This window comes from Pithys albifrons, chromosome 19 (assembly GCF_047495875.1).
Source record: "Pithys albifrons albifrons isolate INPA30051 chromosome 19, PitAlb_v1, whole genome shotgun sequence".
Classification (NCBI taxonomy): Eukaryota; Metazoa; Chordata; class Aves; order Passeriformes; family Thamnophilidae; genus Pithys; species Pithys albifrons.
The window spans coordinates 5,964,794-5,986,325 of record NC_092476.1 but is presented as its reverse complement, the minus strand read 5'-3'; the positions used below and the strand labels follow the sequence as shown (position 1 = coordinate 5,986,325).

Below are 21,532 nucleotides of genomic sequence, written 5' to 3'. Positions count from 1 at the left end.
GGCTGGACTTGATCTTACAGGTCTTTTCCCACCTAAACTGTTCTATGATTCAATGTATTCCTAAGGGAATACCCACACCTGGAGGCACTCAGGAAAGGGAACACACTGCTGGAAGCACTCCTGGGGTCACTAACCCTGCATCAGGAGTGGGTTTGGTGCCTTTCTCCCTGACAGGACACAGAGTGGGCCGTGATAACTCTCCAGCCGTGCCCAGGGCTGTGTCTTCAGCCTTCAGCCATGACCAACTTCACCAAGTGTCCCTGTGCCAGGACGGGACACAGGGCTGGACACCAGGGAAGGGCAGTGCCAAACACCACAGGGTTGGACACTGTCATAGCACCACACAGGGCCAGACACTCTTTGCCATAACAACACACAGGGCTGGACATTGCCAGGACACCACACAGAGCAGGAGAGTGTTTGCCAGGACATGATACAGGCTGGACACCAGGGAAAGGCACTGCCATAACACCACAGGGTTGGACACTGCCGTAATACCACACAGGACCAGGCACTCTTTGCCATAACACCACACAGGGCTGGACACCAGGGAAAGGCACTGCCATTAACACCACACAGAGCAGGACAGTGTCTGCCATAACACCACACCGGGCTGGACACCATTTGCCATGGCACTACACAGGGCCAGACACTGCCGTAACACCACACAGAGCAGGACACTGTTTGCCATAACAAGCAGGACACTGTTTGTGATAACACCACACAGAGCAGGACACCAGGGCCGGACACTGCCATAACACCACGCAGCAGGACAGTGTTTGCCAGGACATCACACAGGACTGGACAATGTTTGCCAGGACATCACAGGGAAGGGCAGGACACCAGGGAAGGGCACTGCCATAACACCACACAGGGCAGGATAGTGTTTGCCATAACAAGCAGGACACTGTTTGCCGTGACACCACACAGAGCAGGTCACCAGGGCCGGACACTGCCCTAACCCCAGGCAGGGCAGGGCAGGGCAGGGCAGGGCGCTGTGCGGCTCCCGCCGCCCCTCACAGCGGCCCCACACGGTGCTGCACCCCCATGTCCCAGCCCTCTCCCGGTGTCCCGGCCGCGCTCGGTGCCGCGAGGGCCCGGCCCGCGCGGGGCATTGTGGGCAGGGCGAGCGGCGCCGCCATTTTGTCTGTGTCAGGCGCGGCGCGGGCGGTCGGGGCGAGGCGGCCGAGGCGGAGAGTGGCGAGGGGCGATCCGGCCAGCACGACACGATGATATCGGCCGCGCAGCTCCTCGATGAGCTCATGGGCCGGGACAGGAACCTGGCCCCGGATGAGAAGCGCAGCAACGTGCGGTGGGACCACGAGAGCGTGAGTGCAGCGGGGCCGCCTCTCCCCTCCCTCGCGGGGTTTTGGGGGTTTGTCGGAGCGACATGGGCGGCATCTCCAAGCCCCGGGACAGCCGCGGGGAAGGGAGAAAAGGGGTGAGGGCCCTGGCAGTGAGGAGGGCTCCCCGTGGTTTGGCGGGGTGCGGGTCGGGCCTTCCACGCCGGGCCCTGCATGGCGGCCGGGGGCGGGCCGGGCCCGGCTGTGCGCGGGAACGCGCCGGGCCCTCACCCCGGAGCAGCAGGAGGAGGAGGAAGAAGAGGAAGATCCCCCCGTGGCCAGGCTGCTGTTGGGCTGCCGGAGGGACAGCCCCATTGTTGGGGGATGTCGCTGCCGGTGCCGCCGTTAACGGGATCGGGCTCCGAGGGGGCCGGTGGTGGCGGAGCTGCCTCGGGGAAACACAGAAATGAGTCTGGCAGGGAGAGAGGGTTAAAGGAATTCGGCGCTTCTGAGCAGGAGCTGCTGCCTTTACGAAGGGACATGAGACAGATGTTCGTAGTTTGGAAAACAAATGTCTCCGGATCTCTTCCTGAGGGTGGTGTTGGGGGAGGAAACAGGAGGGTCCGGACGTATCGGCTTTGAGGTCTGCAGAGTGAAGCACAAGGGAAACCGTAAGAGTCTGGAAATTAAGGATTTGGTTAAGAAAATCTTGAGTCTTCCCATACTTTCTTAGTCAGAGCAAGCTCCTGGGGAGGTGAACACAAACCTAGTCAGGACCAGCAGTACTTTCGTATTGTTACTGTGGTGATTCATTCATTGCCTAAACAAAATATTTTTGTTCTTATAATTGTTTTGGAGTGGGGTTTCTCCACAGGGATGGTCGAGCTTTAATGAATGATGACCTTTAATGGTGGCCGTGATAATGAGAGTCATATTGCAAGTTATTTCAGAAAAACAGTGGTAGCTGCAAAGTTCCTATAGCTGATTCTCTGGGAGAGATGAACACTGATATATTTTTTAATTTTGTTTCATCCCTTCATGATACATTTTTGACTTAAAATGTCACAGTTACAATAATTTATCACCTGTGCTGTAGGAATTTCTGTGGTTTAAGCTGCACAAAGCATTTGGCTCCTCCCCCTTTAGCATTTTCTTGGAATGTTGTTAAATTGGGAGGAGGGAGAAATGCTTGGGTTTCACTGTTCTAAATTGCTTCTTAATCACAGATGTGGGAATTTCATGTTTTTAAATGAGAGATAGGTCATTATAAAGATGGATAATACACGTTTGAATTTGTCTTAAAATGAATGAGACAAGGACCAGTATCTGTCTTGCCACAGATTTTGCAAGTTCCTCCCTTGAAAAATGCTGCTCTGTAGGTAAGCAGTGTGAGTCAGGAGGAAATCGTGAGTTCAGGGAGTCTTCATGTCCTTCTTTGTGTCTTTCTAGACTTACTTTATTAAGCAAATATCATTGTTCAGTTATATATTTTCTTCTGATTGCAAACTCAGAAAAAGGAGTTACATGAAATACATGGAATGCAAGTGAATGGCTGGAGCCTCGTTGGCCCAGGTAGAACAAATAAAGGGATTGGTTTGCTTTATTCCTTAACATGAGAAAGACTTATTTTATTGATGTTTTTTTCCCCCACCTCATTCTCTTTTAACAAGTTCGGATAATTCTCTTCATCTTCAAATGAGCAAATCACAGAATATTTTCATGTTTTTTTTAATTTCCGGTTTTAGTCCGAAGAATTTGACTGTAACCCTCAGGCTGTGTCTCTGGGGTGATGTTGAGTCGTGTTGTTTAAGAAACGGGCCCGAGTCTCTCCCTCTGATAATTCAGACAGTGAGATCTGTCCCGTGTCTCAGTCCAGCAGGAACTTTCAGCTTTAGGGTGGAACCTTCAGTTTCGCAGGAACTGCTGTTGTTTGTTCACCTTCTGCTTTTATTTGTAAGTTTATGGGATCATAATTAAATACAACCTCTCTGAAAGGAATGTTTTGATGGGTTCCCATAGTCAACTAACGAGTTTGTCGGAGACAAAAATTACCGCTGTTAAAACACGTGTTTGACTTCCTGCATCGCCTAAAGATTAAGATTTAAAACACAGGAAATGCAGATAAGGTTCCAATAGTGATGTTAATTCCTCTGCCTGACTGCTCGTCTGCTTTTCGGATGGAATCCATGTGCTAATGTCATTTCTTCCGAGACTGGGCACAGATAAACGTGCAGCCTTTTCAATGTCAGCACGATGTATTCCTCCCAAAGTTTAGGATTTTGTGTCACATTTCATCAGTTTTAGACATGGATTATTATCAGAAGAAGCTAATCTGTATTTTGTTTATTGTTTGGAAATTGCATCCAGATGTCTGTGAGAAACTGGAAGATGGAATGAAATCAAGATGGGGGTGGAAGAGGAAGGTGTGTGAGCAGAGTGTGTGATAGTTGAGCATTTATTTGCAGAGCCAGTGAAACATGTTGATCATATATTGTAAAATCTTTTGCAGAGCTAAAGTTCTTACTTTAAAACTTTGACATGATTAAAGCCTTTAATCTTTAAAATTGGAATCCCACTTGTGTATTTCAGTGTTGCAGCATGTCCTTAGGTGATCTGTCAGGTTTTGGCATAAAGGCTTTCTTTGGTGTGCAGGAGGAAATTATTGGTATCATATATTTTCGTCTTTCTGCTTCTGTTAAGTGTATTTCTGGAACAGTAACTCTGTTGATTCCCACGTTCCTGCTCTAATACTGAACCTGCTCTGTGTGAGGCTTGGGAATTGTGGTGCTCCTTCAAGGCAGGTTCGGTGTTTTGGGAAAGCAGGGAGGGCTGAGGAGCTGGAGAAATGACTGAGCCACTATCTCCGATAATGCAGTTTCTCATTCTGTTTGCAGAATAGGATGTGATAGTTTCAGCTATTTATGATGTGTTACACTTTTATTTTTATAATGCCAATGACCTAAATTGGTTTTCATCTAGGTAGAATTTAAGGACTTTATCCTCCAGGGGATGGAGGGAGGGGACTTAAGTGTTACTTGTTTTGGAAGAATATTAGTAGTGGAAGGTTATCTTTAAGAGTGGGTTTGGAAGAAGGGCTTATGTTTGTTTGGGTTTGGGTGGGCGGGCATTGCTCATAAAACGTCTGATGCAGGGGAGCTTTAGTGGTTTCAAAGAACTAATCTGTGAAGGAATTTACTAGTTTTTGATGTGTAAGCCTTAACCTGCTGGGTTTTATTCTCAGCCTTTTTACTAAGAATCATCTGCTTAAAGGAATTTGATTACGTAATTGTTTATCATTGTTGGAGAGATCCTTCTCCCTCAGTAAATAAATTTCTTGCAGAAGAGAAACATGTTAATGTAGAGGCATTAACGGTGGGGAGCTGTCAATGGCTTCTTTATATGCCAAAGCTTGGAATTGCTTCCCAAACTCCAGAAGAGCTTGAACTCTTGTTAACTTAGTGAGCTGTGAGGTAAAGGATACCACTTTCCCACCTCCAAGAGATTTCAAGGATTGGTGAATTTGAGATGCAGAAGTGGAAAGTTCCAGGCGTTTGTGTTCATTCAGGTGTCTTATGGAAATGTGAGATCCCAGGGACTTTGAGACACATACTGTGTCTGATTCTGCTGCAGCAGTTGGACAGTAACATTCCTCTGTTAGCCTTCCTTGGTAGTGGAGTCCAGAGTAATTCAGCAGAAAGGAATAAATGCTTATTCCCTGAAAAGGGAATTATCCACACTGAACTGCCTGTTGCTGTTTCTGCATGTATGGAATGTGTTCCCATATTACTTGTGCTGAGTGCAGTGTAAGCCATGGATGAGTGATGCTGGTTAAAGCTTATCAGTCACCTTTGTTTCAGTCCTTTAAGGGCTTTGTGATGCCTCAGTCTTTCCTTGTCCCTTTCTGTTCTTACTCATCATTGGTTATTTGGGACTGGTTGAATGGTGTGTTCAGTTCTGGGCCCCTCAGTTCAGGAAAGAGATTGAGGGGCTGGAGCGGGGCCAGAGAAGAGCAACGAGGCTGGAGAAGGGACTGGAGCACAAGTGCTGTGGGGAGAGGCTGAGGGAGCTGGGGGTGTTCAGCCTGGAGAAGAGGAGGCTCAGAGGTGACCTCAGCACTGTCTGGAACTGCCTGAAGGGAAGTTCTGGCCAGGTGGGGGTTGGTCTCTTCTCCCAGGCACTCAGCAATAGGACAAGGGGGCACGATGGGCTCAGGCTCTGCCAGGGGAAATTGAAGTTGGAGAGCAGAAACAAATTCTTTGCAGAGAGAGTGCTCAGGGATTGGAATGAGCTGCCCAGAGAGGGGGTGGATTCCCCATCCCTGGAGGTTTCTAAACTGAGATTGGCCGTGGCACTGAGTGCCATGATCTGGTAAAGGGACTGGAGTTGGGCCAAGGGTTGGACTTGATGATCTCGGAGGTCTTTTCCCAACCCAATCCATTTGGTGATTCAGGCTGTGAGAGCAGATGCTCCACATGGTGAAGCTGAGCTGGAAGCAACATTCTGCAGGATTCTAGCAAGTTGTGTTTTTCTGTTGAAGAGCATAATGAAATAGGTATGAGAGGGGCAGAAAATTGCTGCAGACACTGGTCTGAACCACTCGACAGTGAGGATTTCTCTGCAGGTGCTTCTGAGAAGAGAATGTCATGTAAAATTCACTGGGTGCCATCCCAGTGCTTGAGTGGCAGCATCCAGAGCTGGTAGAAAAGGATGGCAGCTTTTCAGTGTGGGCAGGCTCTGTCATCAGTTTGGGTTTGAGGTTTTTTTTGTTTGTTTGGGATTCTAATATATAAATAATTAAAACAATGTATGAGTGTTAAAGCTGCTTATTTTAGTATTGGTTGCTATATTTTTTAACTGTAGCCATCCCTTCATAAAGGAAGGCTTTTCCTAGCAGCTGATTCATAAAATAATTTTAAATATTTCTGGTGTTATGGGTGGGGTGCTTGTGTGCTTTATTCCTCTATTTCTACATAAATAACTTTTCCTTTGCTCCTTTTGTTGCTACTTGTTTCAAAAGTGTTACAGGCCAGTTTGCTTAATTTTTGAGTTGTTAGGAGAGATACTCTACAACTCTTTAACAGCGTAATGTGGTCAGACTGTGCTCTCTGTGTCTTAGGAAATTGTCTAATCCATGCCTGAAATTTTTTGTTAACTGATCCTAAAACCTGAATGTGAGGATGAGAAAATGGCTGAAGAATATAGAGGGAAATTAAGTTTCTATTGACAAGTGCATTTCATGCCAGCAACTGCTCCCTTGAAACAACTTGATATTAAAACAAGGGATATTGCAGATTTCAGAGAGCAGATTCAGAAACCAAACTTTGTCCAGTACTTTTCTCTTTGCTTCTGAGACAAAAAAGGTGATTTTTTGTGTTTTCTTAGCTATTTTCGATAAATTGCTTCAAATAGACGCCAGTGTTCTAAGCTGGCTCATGGGAGAATATTCACATTAGATAATAAGAGATCTTTTTGTTTGTTTGTTTGTGTTTTGTGTCCCTGGCTTGTTAGTAGAAAGCCTGGTTGTTTTTCTGTGTAATCTGTAAAGCAGTCATAGAGTTTTAACTTCCATAGCCTGATTTGCAGTCTGGCAGTTGGCATGGAAAAATAAATCAGACTGATCTAATTTGGGTAACTGGTGTCACAGGCATCTCAGTGAGTGCTGCTGTGGGGTAGGTTTGAGATCCCTCCCTCACCCCATTTGTTAAAACACTTCAGATTTTGTCTTGGGAAGTAAAAGGTTGTAAATCTTTGTCCATGGTGTATGTGGGAGGATGAGATGGTTGTAAGAGCAGTCCCGATAATTGGAAACTGGTGTAACATGAAGGTGGTGTTGGAAGGGTGTCCAGGCTAGTTTTGGATTTACATGTGGCAGTGACATTTATATAAAGGGTCTGGTGAAGAGTTAATTATTGAAGATTGTTTATGAAGTTGGGGTGAAAGTATCTCTGATTTTACCCTTTTGGCTGCTCTGATGGATAGACAGGAGATATTTCTGTGTTGGGAACTTCAGGAACTGACCAACTTGACACTGGCTCAGCTCATGCTCATGGGCAGGGGTAAATAATGTTTTTAACAAAAGCTGCTTTTATCCCATCATATGTTAAGTATTTACTGGCCAGACTGACAGGTTGATGGGTTTTTTTGAACTTTCTGGTGGTAGTTTTCTGTTACCAAAAGAACCTGACTCAATAAGGTAAAAAACAGACTATGCAGAAAAAACTGAACCCTTTTTAAGCTGGCAGGAAACCAGTTTGCAAGGAATGTCTCCTTTCTCTGCCTGAAAAGGTGTATGATGTCCCTTTGCCTCTCATTCTTTAAAGTAGGGATTTTTAAAAGTACTGGAATGGCAAAGTGTCTGGATAGTTATTATACACATTAATTAACACTGTTAATTGCTGTCAGAGTCCTTGAGGCTGTACCTGGTGTTTGAGTTCTGGTGGCTTCTGTTCTCCAGGCCAGTATCTGGAAATATCAAATATTTATATTTATAAATTGATGACACTTCCTGTAATGTCAAAAATTTAGTGATAAAATGAAGAAATGCTATTCTTGCTGTGAAAAATAAGAGTTTTGGTGTTTTGTCATCAAGATGCAGTTACTGCTGCCAAGAAATACAGAGGGTGTGTAAAATTTTCAGAAATTTTGAGGTGTGCAGAGGCAAATTTTACCCTGTATTTTAGAAATAGAAGCATTTACCTAAAATTGCCAATTCAAGAGGCAAAAAATAATGCCTGTTTCTTTCTTCTCCTCTGTCAGGTTTGCAAGTATTACCTTTGTGGCTTTTGTCCAGCTGAATTATTTACAAATACCCGTTCTGATTTAGGTAAGTTTATAAGTCTTGACATTTTTATGCATTTATATAATTACAGATGAGCTTTTGTTTGCAAACTACATTTTTATTGCTAATTGCTCTGTCAAAACACTTTGAAAATAGGCTTTTTTTTATTCCTAAGGGATCTCCAGTGATATAGTATGCTAAGAGCAATATTTATTCCAGTTCCTGCTTTGTCTAAGTGGAAAAAACCTTTTAAAATTTTTGATGTTAGAGTGTCAGCTAAATTATTGGGTATGGAATGGTTTTCTCCTGCTGAAGTGTTGGCTTCTAGTTTGATTTATTCTGCCTGGGCAGGGTTTAACCTGTTTTTGTGTGAGTTTATGTTACTGAGCTTCTTTACGTTAGAGATTTGTCTCCTCTAATAGTTTTTTCTGAAGGACAGCTCTAAATCACTGGTAGTTTTCAGGTGATGGTAGTATGGAGATGGTAAGTAGCAAAACCAGATTTCTTGTCTTAGCCTGAACTTCTGAGTTAATTGAAGAGTTTGAGAATCTGAGGAAGGTGGGAAGTCACAACATGACTCCCTTCCTGAGCTCAGGGCACATACCTGCTGATTTTACCCTGAAGATCAATGTTTTTAATATCCAGCTTGTTGCAGAGAACACTGGAAATTAGAAAGTGCCTGATGAAATTACCCTCCATGTGTAATTTTTCTTTAAGACCCAGGTGTTTAAGACATTACATTGTTTGTTTAGATTCACTGATGTAAAACTTGATCTGGAAATTCTGTTTTATATAAGGGCATTGTAATTCAGAGGCTGTTTTGGTTTTATAATTACTAAACCATCCTGGCATTCTTTTTCTTTAATGTCTTTCAAGCTCCAAGGAAAGAAAGCAGAAAGGCAGAAGCATTGAAGTACTTGGGAAGTGTTTATAGCTCTGTTCTATCATTATGCACAAACAAATGCTGATGGGATGTGAATACACCATTCAAGAATGCAAACTTAAACTTCTTGTGTTGTCTTTTTAGGTCCTTGTGAAAAAATTCATGATGAAAATCTACGTAAACAGTGAGTATGTTGGTTGATATGTTAATAAAGCAGATAGTGGGTTTGGTATGTTTGAAATCTGTTAAAAGCAACCCAAACACAGCAAACTAATTGTTTTTTTATTTACATAAACATTTATTTAAATGTATAATACTCTGTTACTTTGAGCAAGAATTTGTAATATTGTGTGTTTTGTTACTTACTTTTCATGTATTGTGGATTGATGCCAGCTTTAATTTTTAAAACACTTCCCCAGGTATGAGAAGAGCTCCCGCTTTATGAAGGTGGGCTACGAGAGGGACTTCCTGCGCTACTTGCAGAGTTTGCTGGCAGAGGTGGAGCGCAGGATCCGCAGGGGCCACGCCCGCCTGGCACTGTCACAGAACCAACAGTCCTCTGGGGTGAGTCTGCAGGAACCACTGAGGCAGCTTTTCCTGTAGGTAGCATTTTGTGGTCTCTTTACCTTACCTGCTGTTTCCAGAAGTTCCCCTTAGTCTTTTCATCTGTTGGCCAGCAGATTGTATCTGGCCTGTGGGGATGGGCCAACTGGCTCCACAGTCAGCAAGAGCTCCCCTCTCTTTACTCCCCATCTCTATTCATTATCTCTTCTCTGCTGGCAGCATTAATTCTGTCAACTACTGTCTTTACCCTGACACCTCAGTTTGCCTTCTTTCCCTTAGTTCCATATTCCTCCTTCCTTGCACTAATAAACTGTATCTTTCCCCGTGATGGATTTGGAGCAGTGACTGTGGCCTGTGCCAGGACAGCCTTGCTCCTTTTTGCTGCCCCACCTAATCCTTCTGTGCAAAGTGCATCTGCTTCAGAAGGAGCTGTGGACAGTATGGAGGCAAGAGAGATACTGGTGGTGGGGCAGAGCAGAGGTGGGAGGGAGGCAGCACGTCTGTTCTGGCAGCCTGTGGAAAGGACACTGCTAACAAATACATCCTTGAAGTGAGGTTCTTCTTGCATTTGTGCTCAGAAGTTGAATTTCAAAGCCCACAGAACTTCTAAGTCAGACTTGAATGTCTACAAAGATATGTAATAGCTGCATGGCAGTTTCAGAGTTTAAATTTAGGACTTTGAATTCAGATGTCTTACCTTTTATGGGCCAGGACCTTGAACATTTTTGTTGATTTAGGAGGAATTAGTGTGACTAGACTCAGCAAGGGTGGAGTAAGCTGTGTCAAGTGTTTTGTGTTAGACTTGACTATTATTAGTGGCTCCTTGTGGAGAAGGTTATTCCTGAAGTGTCTCTAGAGTATAAGAAAATATACATTTATGTGTTAAAGCTGTTTTAACAAAAGAATTAAAAAAAACCCAAAACAACAAGCAAACAAAAAAACCCTCAACTCACACTTGTACTGTTTGCAGGGAGCGGGACCTACTGGTAAAAACGAAGAGAAGATTCAGGTGTTAACTGACAAAATTGATGTACTTCTACAACAGGTGAGTGGTTTTTAACCCCCATAAGAAACATCTCTTGCTTTTGTTACTTGATCAAAAGTTACACGCTTGAGTTTTTCTGTTGTCCTTTAGATTGAAGAATTGGGTTCAGAAGGAAAGGTGGAAGAAGCACAAGGAATGATGAAACTTGTTGAACAGTTAAAGGAAGAGAGGGAATTGCTGAGGTCTACAACTTCAGTAAGTAATGTGTTTGTATTGTCAGACATTTCAAAATCTGGTGCAGCAGTGTGTTCTGAATAACCTCGTCCTTTCACTGAAAGCATGCAAGGTCTGTGCAGAATTTATTAGATAATAGCAGGATATTTAAACATGTTAATCCAATGTGTTATTCTGTGTTCCACCTTGAGAGTGGGATTCCTGCACACAATTAGTAAAATTATTCACCCAGCAGTCCTGGAGGTGAGCTTGCACCTTACTCTAGCTCTCACCGCAGTTACACTTTGCCCTGTAGTCTCTGCAATATAATTTTACTGAATTACCAGTGTGGCTGTTACAGAAAGCCCTTGTGTCAGGGCTGTGACTGGAGACAGGCACCTGTCTGACTGTGAGAGACACAGAAACCAGAGGAAATGTGTTCAGTAGCAAGTTCCTGGCAATAAAAAGGAACTTAAGTTTAAATACTATATTTTGGTGTTTAATGAAATGCTCTAATTAAGATTCTTATTTTTTAAAACTTCTTAAATGCTGCAGGCAGTGCATTTATGTCCATACTGTAAGAGTCATGGACATTGCACAGCAATAGTCACTTGGGTTTATATTGAAATTTCAGTGTATTTCTCATATGGCTGTTGAATCAATTTTACCATCATCCTTTTAAATAGAAGCTCAGCATTCCTTCTTGTATTTCTTCATGGGATAGTCCAGCCTTTTGATTCCTTGAGGTGTATTCCATGGTTATTCTCCAGCTCCTGACATCTCAGTTGATGCCAAAGAAATCATCTTAAAACTGAAAAAGAAAGCTTTAAAAGAAAAATGTAATTTTTTTTTCTGAGATTGCAAGGAAGCTGCCAATGTGACTGTGCAGTGCAGTGAGAAATAATTCTGTGGCTTCTAGTGGACTCCTTCCTTGTGACTCCTGTGGAGTGGGTGTAGGTATCCTCTTTTTACCCTGTTCACCTTGGTGGGTGCAGTGCCCTGAGGACAAAGCAGGCAGATACAATTTTCAGCTTTCAGTAGTGCCTGGGATTTGACAACAGTAACAGTAAAGTTCTAAACCTCTTCACTGCCTTCTGGCTAAAACTTTTATTTTGACTTAGCAAATATTTTTCATTTTGCAGACAATTGAGAGCTTTGCAGCCCAAGAAAAACAAATGGAAGTTTGTGAAGTTTGTGGAGCCTTCTTAATTGTAGGAGATGCACAGTCCAGGGTAGATGACCACTTGATGGGAAAGCAGCACATGGGTTATGCCAAAATAAAAGCTACTGTAGAAGATTTAAAGGTAAGTTTGTCTTTCAGTTATTGACCATGATAAAATTGCTTAGAGGCTTCCTGTGGTACATAAAAGGCTGTCCAGGGGACTCCCTCAAGAGGGTGAAACACTCCAAGAAAGGGAATCCTACACTGCACATTTAGCACTGTGCTTGCACTGACATGCTTTGCTGTATGTGATCACAGTAGGGATAAGCAAAGATGTAAATTCAGGTGGGAGTTTTTATGACCTTTATAAAGAACTGTGGTGTGGCTTCTGTTCTTGAGAGAATGACAAGGAAAAAAGTTCTGCAAGACAATTTTGATTTCAGGATTTTTGCAAATGCTGTCCTTTGTTTGGAAAAAACAGTAAAATATTTTAAAAGCTTAAGCTTCTACATCCTCAGAATCTATAAACTTCATATATTCAATGATTTAGCTTGAGTAATGTTCATTTCTTTCTGTGAACTTGTTTTTTAAGGAAAAGTTACGAAAAAGAACAGAAGAACCTGACCGTGATGAAAGGTTGAAAAAAGAGAAACTAGAACGGGAAGAGAGAGAGAAAGAGAGAGAAAGGGAAAGAGAGGAACGGGAAAGGAAGAGACGGCGTGAAGAGGAGGAAAAGGAAAAAGAGAGAGCTCGTGATCGAGAGAGACGTAAAAGGAGTCGCTCTCGGAGTAGACATTCGAGCAGAACATCTGACAGAAGGTGCAGCCGCTCACGAGACCACAAAAGGTCAAGAAGCAGGGAGAGAAGGCGAAGCAGGTACGTGTGTGTCTGTGTGTGTGTCTCTAAGTACCTTCATGTGACTTTCCAAAAGATAAAAATCTTGCAGGGACTTGATGTCAGCCTGGGTCACATCACTGATACGTTGCCTTTGCTGTTCTTATCTCTTAAACAAAGACACACCTTATCAGTTGTAGGGACAAGCAAGATTTTTTGGTGCATATTCATTTTCTTCTCTCTATTTTTGGAAGTAGATGACACCACTGTGGTGGAAGTGGTTTTATGAGGGAGCTTTGAGTAGAGAAATGTTCCCAAAAGAACAGGTTTTGTTTCTGTGTTGAGCTGGTCTTTATTTCATGGTGATAGGTATTTTTCAGCTGTGTAGTTAAACCTTCAAGTAAATGAAGAGAGCAATATGAAGCCAAGTCTAATGTACTGAGAAATATTTATATGCACTATGTTAAGGTTTGTTTTCTGCAAATAATCAATTAGAAAGTGCTGCTGTTTTACTGTTTTATATTCTGATTTAGAAAACAGCAGCTGAGGTTCATATTTTTGAAATTTTCTCTGAATGTTAAGGAGTCGTGACCGAAGAAGAAGCAGAAGTCACGATAGATCAGAAAGGAAACATCGGTCTCGCAGCAGGGACAGGAGACGGTCAAAAAGCCGGGATCGGAAATCCTACAAGCACAGAAGCAAAAGCCGAGAGAGAGAACAAGACAGGAAGTCAAAAGAAAAAGGTATGTTTGTGTAAAGACTGAGTTCACAGCAAGTTCTGAAACTAATCTTTCCTTAGGGTCTCAAAAGCTCTTATTCTTTCAGTAAGTGAAAGGTCTTAGCATCAAATCAGATCTGGTTTTATAAGCAGTGTATGTTGCTTTTAACCAATTTGAGGCGGGTTTTTTTCAGTTATTGTTACTGCACGTGTGCATGTGTAAACACCCATCTCTGACTGTTGCACTTTGTCTGCAGATGAAGTGTGCAAGGATTTTTGTGGGTTTTTACGGCCTGGTTACCTTTAGAAAAACATAAGCCTGTAATCATCATTTGCTAAGAGTGAATGTCTTACTGTTAGCAGCTATTTCTGATATTACCCTTTGCAGGTACGTGTTTTGTGGGAGTTTGGTACCTGGCTTTCACCTGTACCATCTGTTACTTCTCAACAGTATCATGTTTCCTTTCTTACCCTTTAACAGTACTTTTAAGGTTTTTTTCCTGATCTATGAATGCAGAATTTCTGTAACATTCTAAATGATAATTCACGCCTTTTTCCCCATCTCCTGCTCTTCTCCCCACCCTTCTCCCTTGTTTTTTGTTTTGGATTTATGTTTGTTGTTTAAATGAAGTGAGCTTTGCTTTGTCAGTATTCAGGTGAGTCTCAACAGAAAGCTGCGCTTTTATAGCCATACGTGTCATGTACCACAGCACTGATGGTGCCTCATTGCTTCACCAGAGGCAGGTGCTCAGATAATTTACCTTTTAAGTAGGATTAAAAAGAGCTACAGAGAGAACACTACTGATTCCCATTTTGTGAGAAGATAATAATTAACTGTTATTGCTAAATTTCCCCCGTTAAAAGCCTTTGAAACTTCTAGAGGAATGTAATACTTCTGGCTTAAACCGCTGGTTCTGGGGAGCTGACTAATGTCCAGTCCGAAACAGCCACCCCACTCCATGGGCTGATCAACAGTAATGGATGAAACTATTCTTGTATGTTTCTAAGGTACTTTTGAGGTTCTCTGGAATGAAAGGTGCTCTGTGCATGTTTCTGGATTCCATAGGCCCGACCTTTCCTTCTCCATATTGTCCAGCGGGTTTGTTGCCAAAATGTTGGTAATACTTCAGATATTTCTCTTGCCTGACTTCCTTGGACTGTTTAAATTTTCTGGTTTATACTGTGGGGCATCTTTAGTATTGATTCTTCTCTCACTTCCTTTTGCCCTGTAGGCAGATGGTTTTAGCTGCTGCTCTTTGGCAGTGGGATTGATGTTCAGGCTTTAAACTCAGACTCGGTGTTGTAGCCTAACTCTGTCCATTTGTCTATTTCTACCTGATACTGTGCCCTTTTTGCCTGATATATGAACAGATTTCTGGTACTTGGTCAACAATGTCCTGTTCTTCTGAATGTGTGTATCTATGCATATAAATAACTGTTTTCTTATTTATTCAAATTTGCTCTGATGATGAGCTTTTCAGTTCTTTCCTTAGTCTTCCCATAAACAGAGAGGCTAGTGAACTTTCTTCAGCATCTCAATATTTTTAGTTTTAACTTGACTGATTTCCTTGCTGGCTGTTTTATTTGCTGCTTGCTACTTTCTTCCTCCAGAAATGAGAACAGTGAGATGCTATGAGCTGTGATGAAAATTCCACCTGGGAAAACCAATTACTTTCTTTGACTATGCAGTCCTAACATTTGTAGAAACACAAACAGGTCTTAGAGCAGCACTGTAATACTGAAAAACTTTGTGGTTTTCCCTTTGTTGGGAAAATATTTAACAGAAAAAATACAGAAGAGGTGGGAGGGAAGTCAAAAAACAAAGCAGTGGGAGTTATTTAGCAAACATTGAATTTCTGTAAGCACGATGACATCCTCGTGTCTGCAGTGTGGCACTGTAGATAGGTGGTTAAGTGGAGAGCTTCATAGATTCTTGTACTTGAAGCATGTGGCTTCCTGCTCCACTTTTTGCATAAAAAGTGGAAGTGTAGAAGTTAAGATTTAACTTAGTACATTTAGTGCTCCATTGGGAATATTGGTTTCAGAATCTGGTTGTCTTTGCAGCCACCACTGATCTGCAGTTACACAAGTAAGCAGCAAAGGCCTGGCTGTAACTGCTCACGTGGTGCCTTTCATCTGGAAATCTCAGGTTGCTTTATAAACATGACTCCTTAACCCCAGAAGACCAAGGCACAGTCGCCCAAGACTTGCCTACCATTACATGTTAAATTAGTGCCACACTTCAAAAATGCCCAAGTCCTGGCTTCTTACTCACTGAAATACTTTAGAAGAAAGCAACCAAAGCTTTAAGAGAAAAGTCCATGTAGAAAGGGAGGCACTTTATTTGTGACTCAACTTGCAGGGACAGGGATACATTTGCTATAGGAGGGAGCCACCAGCTGTAAACACCAGCTGAGTATTAGCCTGATGTAAACCAGCAGAACACAGCTACTGTTCAAGTAAATAGGGTTTTTTAATAAGAAAAGGAAGGCTGTTCTCCAAGTACCTTCGTTTTACGAAGGGTTAATACTGGAATGGGCCTCCAGACCACTTTAGCTTGGCTCTTTACCTTCCTTAATCTGGATTCTGATACTTACATAAAAATAATTGTGATATTGTTTTCATGTTAGTGATTAAACCTCAGCAAATACTGCCAGAACAACCAAACCTTCAGTGATACTGGATGTTATGTTTGACTGATTTTTTGCATTTTCTGAACAGTAAAACCATTCATTTTGTTGTGGTAAGAATTCTCACAAAATCCATCTCAATTGCCCACATGAACTCAATCAGAAAAATGTGCATGTGTTGAATCAGGACGCAAAGTCAATATTATGTGATTATACCTAATAGATCACAGCTGAAATAATACACCCAGTTTCTACAGCAAACTAATTGTATGTTCTTTTAAAGAGAGAACTCTTAGCGATCAAAAATACGGTGGAGGAACATAATTTCTTGCAGATACTCCAGGGTTGAAAAGTTCACTTATTGGACTGTTGTTGAATACACTTTTTCAGTTCTGCTTGGCAAAGTGGAGGTTTGCTCTGGTAGACTTATTTTATTACTAAAATTTTTAGAAGAGTTTCATCTTTCATACCACAGTTAAATAGCAGCTTTTTTAACCTTAAACAAAACTGTCCTTCCTGACCAAATTCAAGAAACAAACACGACAGCACAAACCCTGCACACTGCACATCCATAGGGCTATTAAGATCTACCATATCTACATAGGACAGAAGATAAGATTATTGGACTGACTACTAGTCCTCTGCGGGGAAACAAGACTACTATTCCTCAGTGGATCCACGTGTGCACCGGAGATATAAGACACAAAAAGAAGACTTTTTAACAAGGTTAGTTAGAGTGCAATCTACCTGCGGAGTTGCAAAACCGAGGGCAGACAGATCCAAAATGACTCAGTCCTTCAGTGTGACGTTGCCGTGTGCTTTGTCCAAGCACCCTGCACTGGATGTGCTGCTGCAGGTGAATCCTCAGTACTGGTGGTCATTAGGCAGTTGCCCTCATTTCTGTGTGGGGGCTTTACCCCTCCTTTTGGTGGTCTGTTTTAAAACAAGTTGGGATGTTGCTGCTCTATTAAAGCTTAATTTCTTTCTTTGTCTTCTGGAATATAAAAGTGTGTTATGCCAATCTAGGTGATAACGTTATTTAAAATAGCTTTTTCAGAGTGTTCGATCTGTGTGCTGGGGACTTAAATATCCATTTATATTATTTATTTTAATTGCCCGGATAGCAGGGAATAATCAGAAAAAAAGAGCATGAATGTTGTTCTGTATGATGGCATCTGAGAGGTTGGTTTTTTGGATTTTCCTTTTCTCTCCAAAGTGTCTTTTCTGATCAAAGGTTGAATATCATGGTTTGAAATAATACAGAAAGAATTGATATTTTTATTAAATTTGCAAATACTGAATTTACAGTTGAGGCACGCAGCTCTAATACTGAATGTTTTTCTTCCCATGGAAATATTTTTACTTCTGGCTTCCTTCCTTCTTTGAGGATTATTAAGGAAAAGATGAGTTTTTCAGCAGTGTAGCAAATGCTTCAATCTGCTTTGCAATTCATGATGAAATTGTGGGGTCCCTCCCATCTTGCTGTTTCTTTGTCTTTGGAAAAAATGTGGGGTTTATGTAACTTCCAGATTGTCTCCCCAAGCCTTTTTAATGAGTGGTTTGTTGTAAATTACTGATGTGTTTATGAAGTTAAGAATTAAAAATGCTGGCAAACGTGGAGCTTCAAAGTTAATTTTGATTGTCACTGTGATCCCCACCTTCAAAGCTGGCAGTGCTTAAATGTTATTTCCCCAAGTATTTGATAGTTTGGGATAGCTAGTTTTTTAATTGGCAATTACCAATTTCTTTGATAATGCACCAATGCATTGTCCCACCACTCTTTCCTGAATCTCTTTCAAGAACCATATTGAATGAGAATTGTACACCAGAAAACGCCATACACATCAGAAATTAAAACTTGGGGACCAGAAGAGTCCCATGATAAGTAAGGAAGCCACTCACCATAATTACACTTTTGCTTAACCTCTTTACCCACAATTGTGTATTTTGGCAGAGAGCTGAGTAGCTGCCTCTGTTAGATCTGACCTTTTCCCCTCTTCCCCCCCCCCACCCCCGTAACTGTCCCCTTTTACCTTTATTTTGTCCCCTCTCCATTCCAGCATGGTAGAAACCTATTTTTGTAACTTTCTGAGTACTACTGTTACTGCTATAAAAGTTAATTGTCCCATTTTGTATGCAATATGTATCTCACATGTGCAATGTTTGTTTTTACTTTGAAATCCATGGTCAATGTCTTCTTTCATGGCAGAAAAGAGGGGATCTGATGATAAAAAAAGTAGTGTGAAGTCCAGTAGTCGAGAAAAACAGAGTGAAGACACAAATACAGACTCGAAGGAGAGTGAGACTAAGAATGAGGTCAATGGGACCAGTGAAGACATTAAATCTGAAGGTGACACTCAGTCCAATTAAAACTGATCTGATATGACCTCAGATCAGACAGAGGTAAGTGCATTATTTCAAACTTTGATTAGGGCTTTTTGTTACTGTTTAACAGTGCAGCGTAAGTATGCACAGATGAAGATGGAAGTAAGTCAAGTAAGAAGAGAAACTAAAGCACCTTCTGAAGGAAAAGACAGTGTAGTCCTGCAAAACATTTTGAGGTACAATTGTTTTGTCTCAGCTATTTTGTAGCAGACTCGTGCCCCCATTAGTGTGCCTCTTTGAGACATATTTGTAATATAGTCACCATAGAAAAATTAATTATCCTTTTTTTAATTTTTAGGGATTTTGTTATCGTTTTTTTAAAAAAAAAGTTGAACTGTTTTTGTATTTAAGTCCATATTGTGTTGGTACATCAGCAGAAACTTTTGCTTTAATACTTAATATTTGAGGCACATGTTGGACTACTTTGTTTTCATATAAACTGCTAGTATTTCTTTGTCAAGGATGTTTCTAGTTTTTTTGCTTTATTGCCTTGCATTCTAATGCAGTTTGTTCTGTAACTCGAGAGCCAGTAGCATTGGATTGATGGAAGTGTAGGGTTTATGAATTATTGCAGCTGACTACCATACCTCACACAGCGTTGGTGTTGTGAGCGGCCCATGAAAAGCCAAATTAAAAATCAAGGATTCAGTCAAACTAAGCAGGTACTCATGCCAGGTACTCCTTTCTCTACCCACATCCATGTTTGAATGCTGTTGCCTGTAATCTTTAAGCTTACTGTTGTGTTTTTGATTTTGAAGATAGTGAAAAGGACTTTTTTTGTGTACTGTGTGAATACTGTAAATCTGATGTTAACAGAATGGAATTTTCTTTCAACTGTGTGTAGGGATGCAGTGCTGCCCAGAATTAGATATCTTTAAAGAGTTTAAAATGCAATAAACACTACATAATAATCGCCTTGTTACTTTCAATGCAATTCAAGTCTTTAAGAGGTATGTGCTTAATATTTCCTACTGTGTAGGAGACTTTGCAGTCCGCCATAGCACAGAGCAGTGGAGTGGCTGGTCACAGGCTTGTAATGCAATGTAAATACAGAGACAGATGCCACCAGATGATGACAGTGTTCATGGCAGGCATGTGTGCTGGAAGCTGTTTGTGGGAAATGAAGCAGTTAAACAATAGGCAATGCAATACTGTATTAGAAGGAAAACTTGGAAGTTCTTTCCCCGCTTGTCATAGCTTTCTTACAGAAGGTCTTTAGTTGTATTCCTGAAATAAGGAACTAACAGTGGAGAGTTCAGCTGATAAATGAACTTCTTGCAACATAATTTGTTACTGTAGTTGCATTATGTATGCTAGGAACTCTTAATCACTTAATGCTGATATTAAACCATTAATGCTACATCATTGCTTCTAAAGCCAGTCATGTTCAATGGTGATGTTTCTGTAGAGTTAAGGTGACAGCTAACAACTGGGCCAGTGTATAGGAATGGTAAACCAAATGCTTGTAATGCTGTCTAATCGTCTGTTTTCCCAAAATTTTGCATTATAGGACTACTACGTGAAGAGTCTGCGAAGACAGTGGAAGAGCTTAAACTGAAGATCTGCTTTAAAATGAGGTGAAAGAAAGCTGTAGTGGCGTAGAAAAATATAAAGTTGAGTTAGAATTTTTTTTTATAAAATTTAATTCAGGACTGGTGTTTCCTCCCAGAGTTCAGAAAGATGTGTTGATAATAGCACATATGCTACTGAAATATAAGTCCTGTATCCTTTTTTTTCTTTAAGACTTTTTAAGATAAGAAACCAACATAACCTGAACACATGGCTTGCTCAGTGTTTAATTGCAAGTTTTCATTCTTGGACTTTAAAACACAGGAATAAATGTTTAGTATTTGTGTGAATCGAACTAAAATGAATCCCATTTTTACAACTAAGCTATTCCTAGCTTCTTGATATACGAGAAATGGAAATAAAGTATCTTTGAATTTCTGTTACAAACTTGATTGTCTCTGTCATTGAACGTTTAGTATTAAATAAAGTTTCTTTCCTAATAAATCTGCTCATGTCTTCAAGCTTAGTCCATTAATTTGGATGCTTAGTTATTCCGTGCTGTTTGTGGATTTTTTTGGTGCCATCAGTATTTAATTTCAAAATCACTTTTTCAGCAGTTTGATGCTGTTGGGTTCAGTGTCCCTTAAAAAGTGCAGTTTGGTTAAGAAATTACAGGAATGTTGCAATAAAAATACAAGTGTTAAGTCCTTGTAAAGCAGCTCAACTCTGACAGCCTGATCAGAAAGGTGCCAGTCTGGGACTGGCCATCAGACTGCCCCATATTTGCACTGCAGTGTCCATTTGGGATAGTAATTAACAGCCATATGTGGTTGTTAAGAACAGTCTGCACGTCAAAACAGATTTGGGGCAAGGGAGATGTGCCCTGTGGTTGTGTGTGATGCTGCAGTGCAAGCAGGAGTAGTTCTTGTTGGAAAAGAACTGCAGCCTGTATTAGTCAGTGCTGTGTCTGCAAGGCATTGAATTCACATTCTTAAAAAGAGCATTATCCTTCCCATTAGTATTCAGGACTTAACTGTTCCTGTAGCTGCAGTCAGGCATAGACAGAGCACCATTGTAACTGCCTGTGCTGATTGTGGTGGGCCTTGTGTGGCCTCTGTGTGGAGTGCATTCAGAACCTGCTTGTGGGTCCCTCTGGTGAGCAGTGCCGGGGTTTGGATAAGGTGGGAATACCGCACATGGACGCCCACATTTCCTTTTTGACTTATATTCTTCACATGCAAGGGATTGAGACTGGGTGTAGTGGGGCTTTCAGAAAAAAAGTAATGAGAGTGGAGCAAGTAAAATTACGACAAAGTTCTAATTGCAGACATTGGATGAACACCTTCCTTTTGAAACTTGTGAGACAGGAGAAACTTGTGAGTGGCAGAAATGTTCTGGATCTTCTACTGCACACATTTGTTACCCTTACCCTAACCCTTTCATTTCTTCTTATTTAGCAGAAGGAGAAATTATAAAATGAGGTCCACGTTGTAGTAAATTAGACTGGGATTCAGATGTCTGATATTGCAGTCTTCAGTGCTTTGAAGATTAAGGAAAATTCTGTTTTGCAGAGCATAGGAAATGCTGT

General features: G+C 41.5%; 1 protein-coding gene across 7 annotated transcripts; it reads left to right on the top strand.

The window, feature by feature from the left end:
• Positions 1 to 1,125: 1,125 nt before the first annotated feature.
• On the top strand, positions 1,126 to 20,294 carry LUC7L3 (LUC7 like 3 pre-mRNA splicing factor). 7 transcript variants are annotated; one of them, XM_071573376.1, is made up of 13 exons: positions 1,127 to 1,328; positions 8,040 to 8,106; positions 9,089 to 9,128; positions 9,364 to 9,508; positions 10,479 to 10,553; positions 10,644 to 10,748; positions 11,849 to 12,010; positions 12,461 to 12,744; positions 13,285 to 13,445; positions 18,260 to 18,400; positions 18,506 to 18,611; positions 19,032 to 19,097; positions 19,946 to 20,294. In XM_071573376.1, the coding sequence occupies exons 1-12, from the start codon at positions 1,230 to 1,232 to the stop codon at positions 19,054 to 19,056; spliced, it is 1,410 nt and encodes a 469-aa protein (XP_071429477.1). In that variant the 5' UTR covers positions 1,127 to 1,229; the 3' UTR covers positions 19,057 to 19,097; positions 19,946 to 20,294. The 7 variants fall into 7 exon arrangements, 6 of the variants coding, with proteins under 6 accessions (XP_071429481.1, XP_071429477.1, XP_071429479.1 ...); XM_071573378.1 differs by lacking the exon at positions 19,032 to 19,097; XM_071573375.1 differs by having other exon boundaries at positions 19,032 to 20,294.
• The last annotated feature ends 1,238 nt before the right edge of the window (positions 20,295 to 21,532 follow it).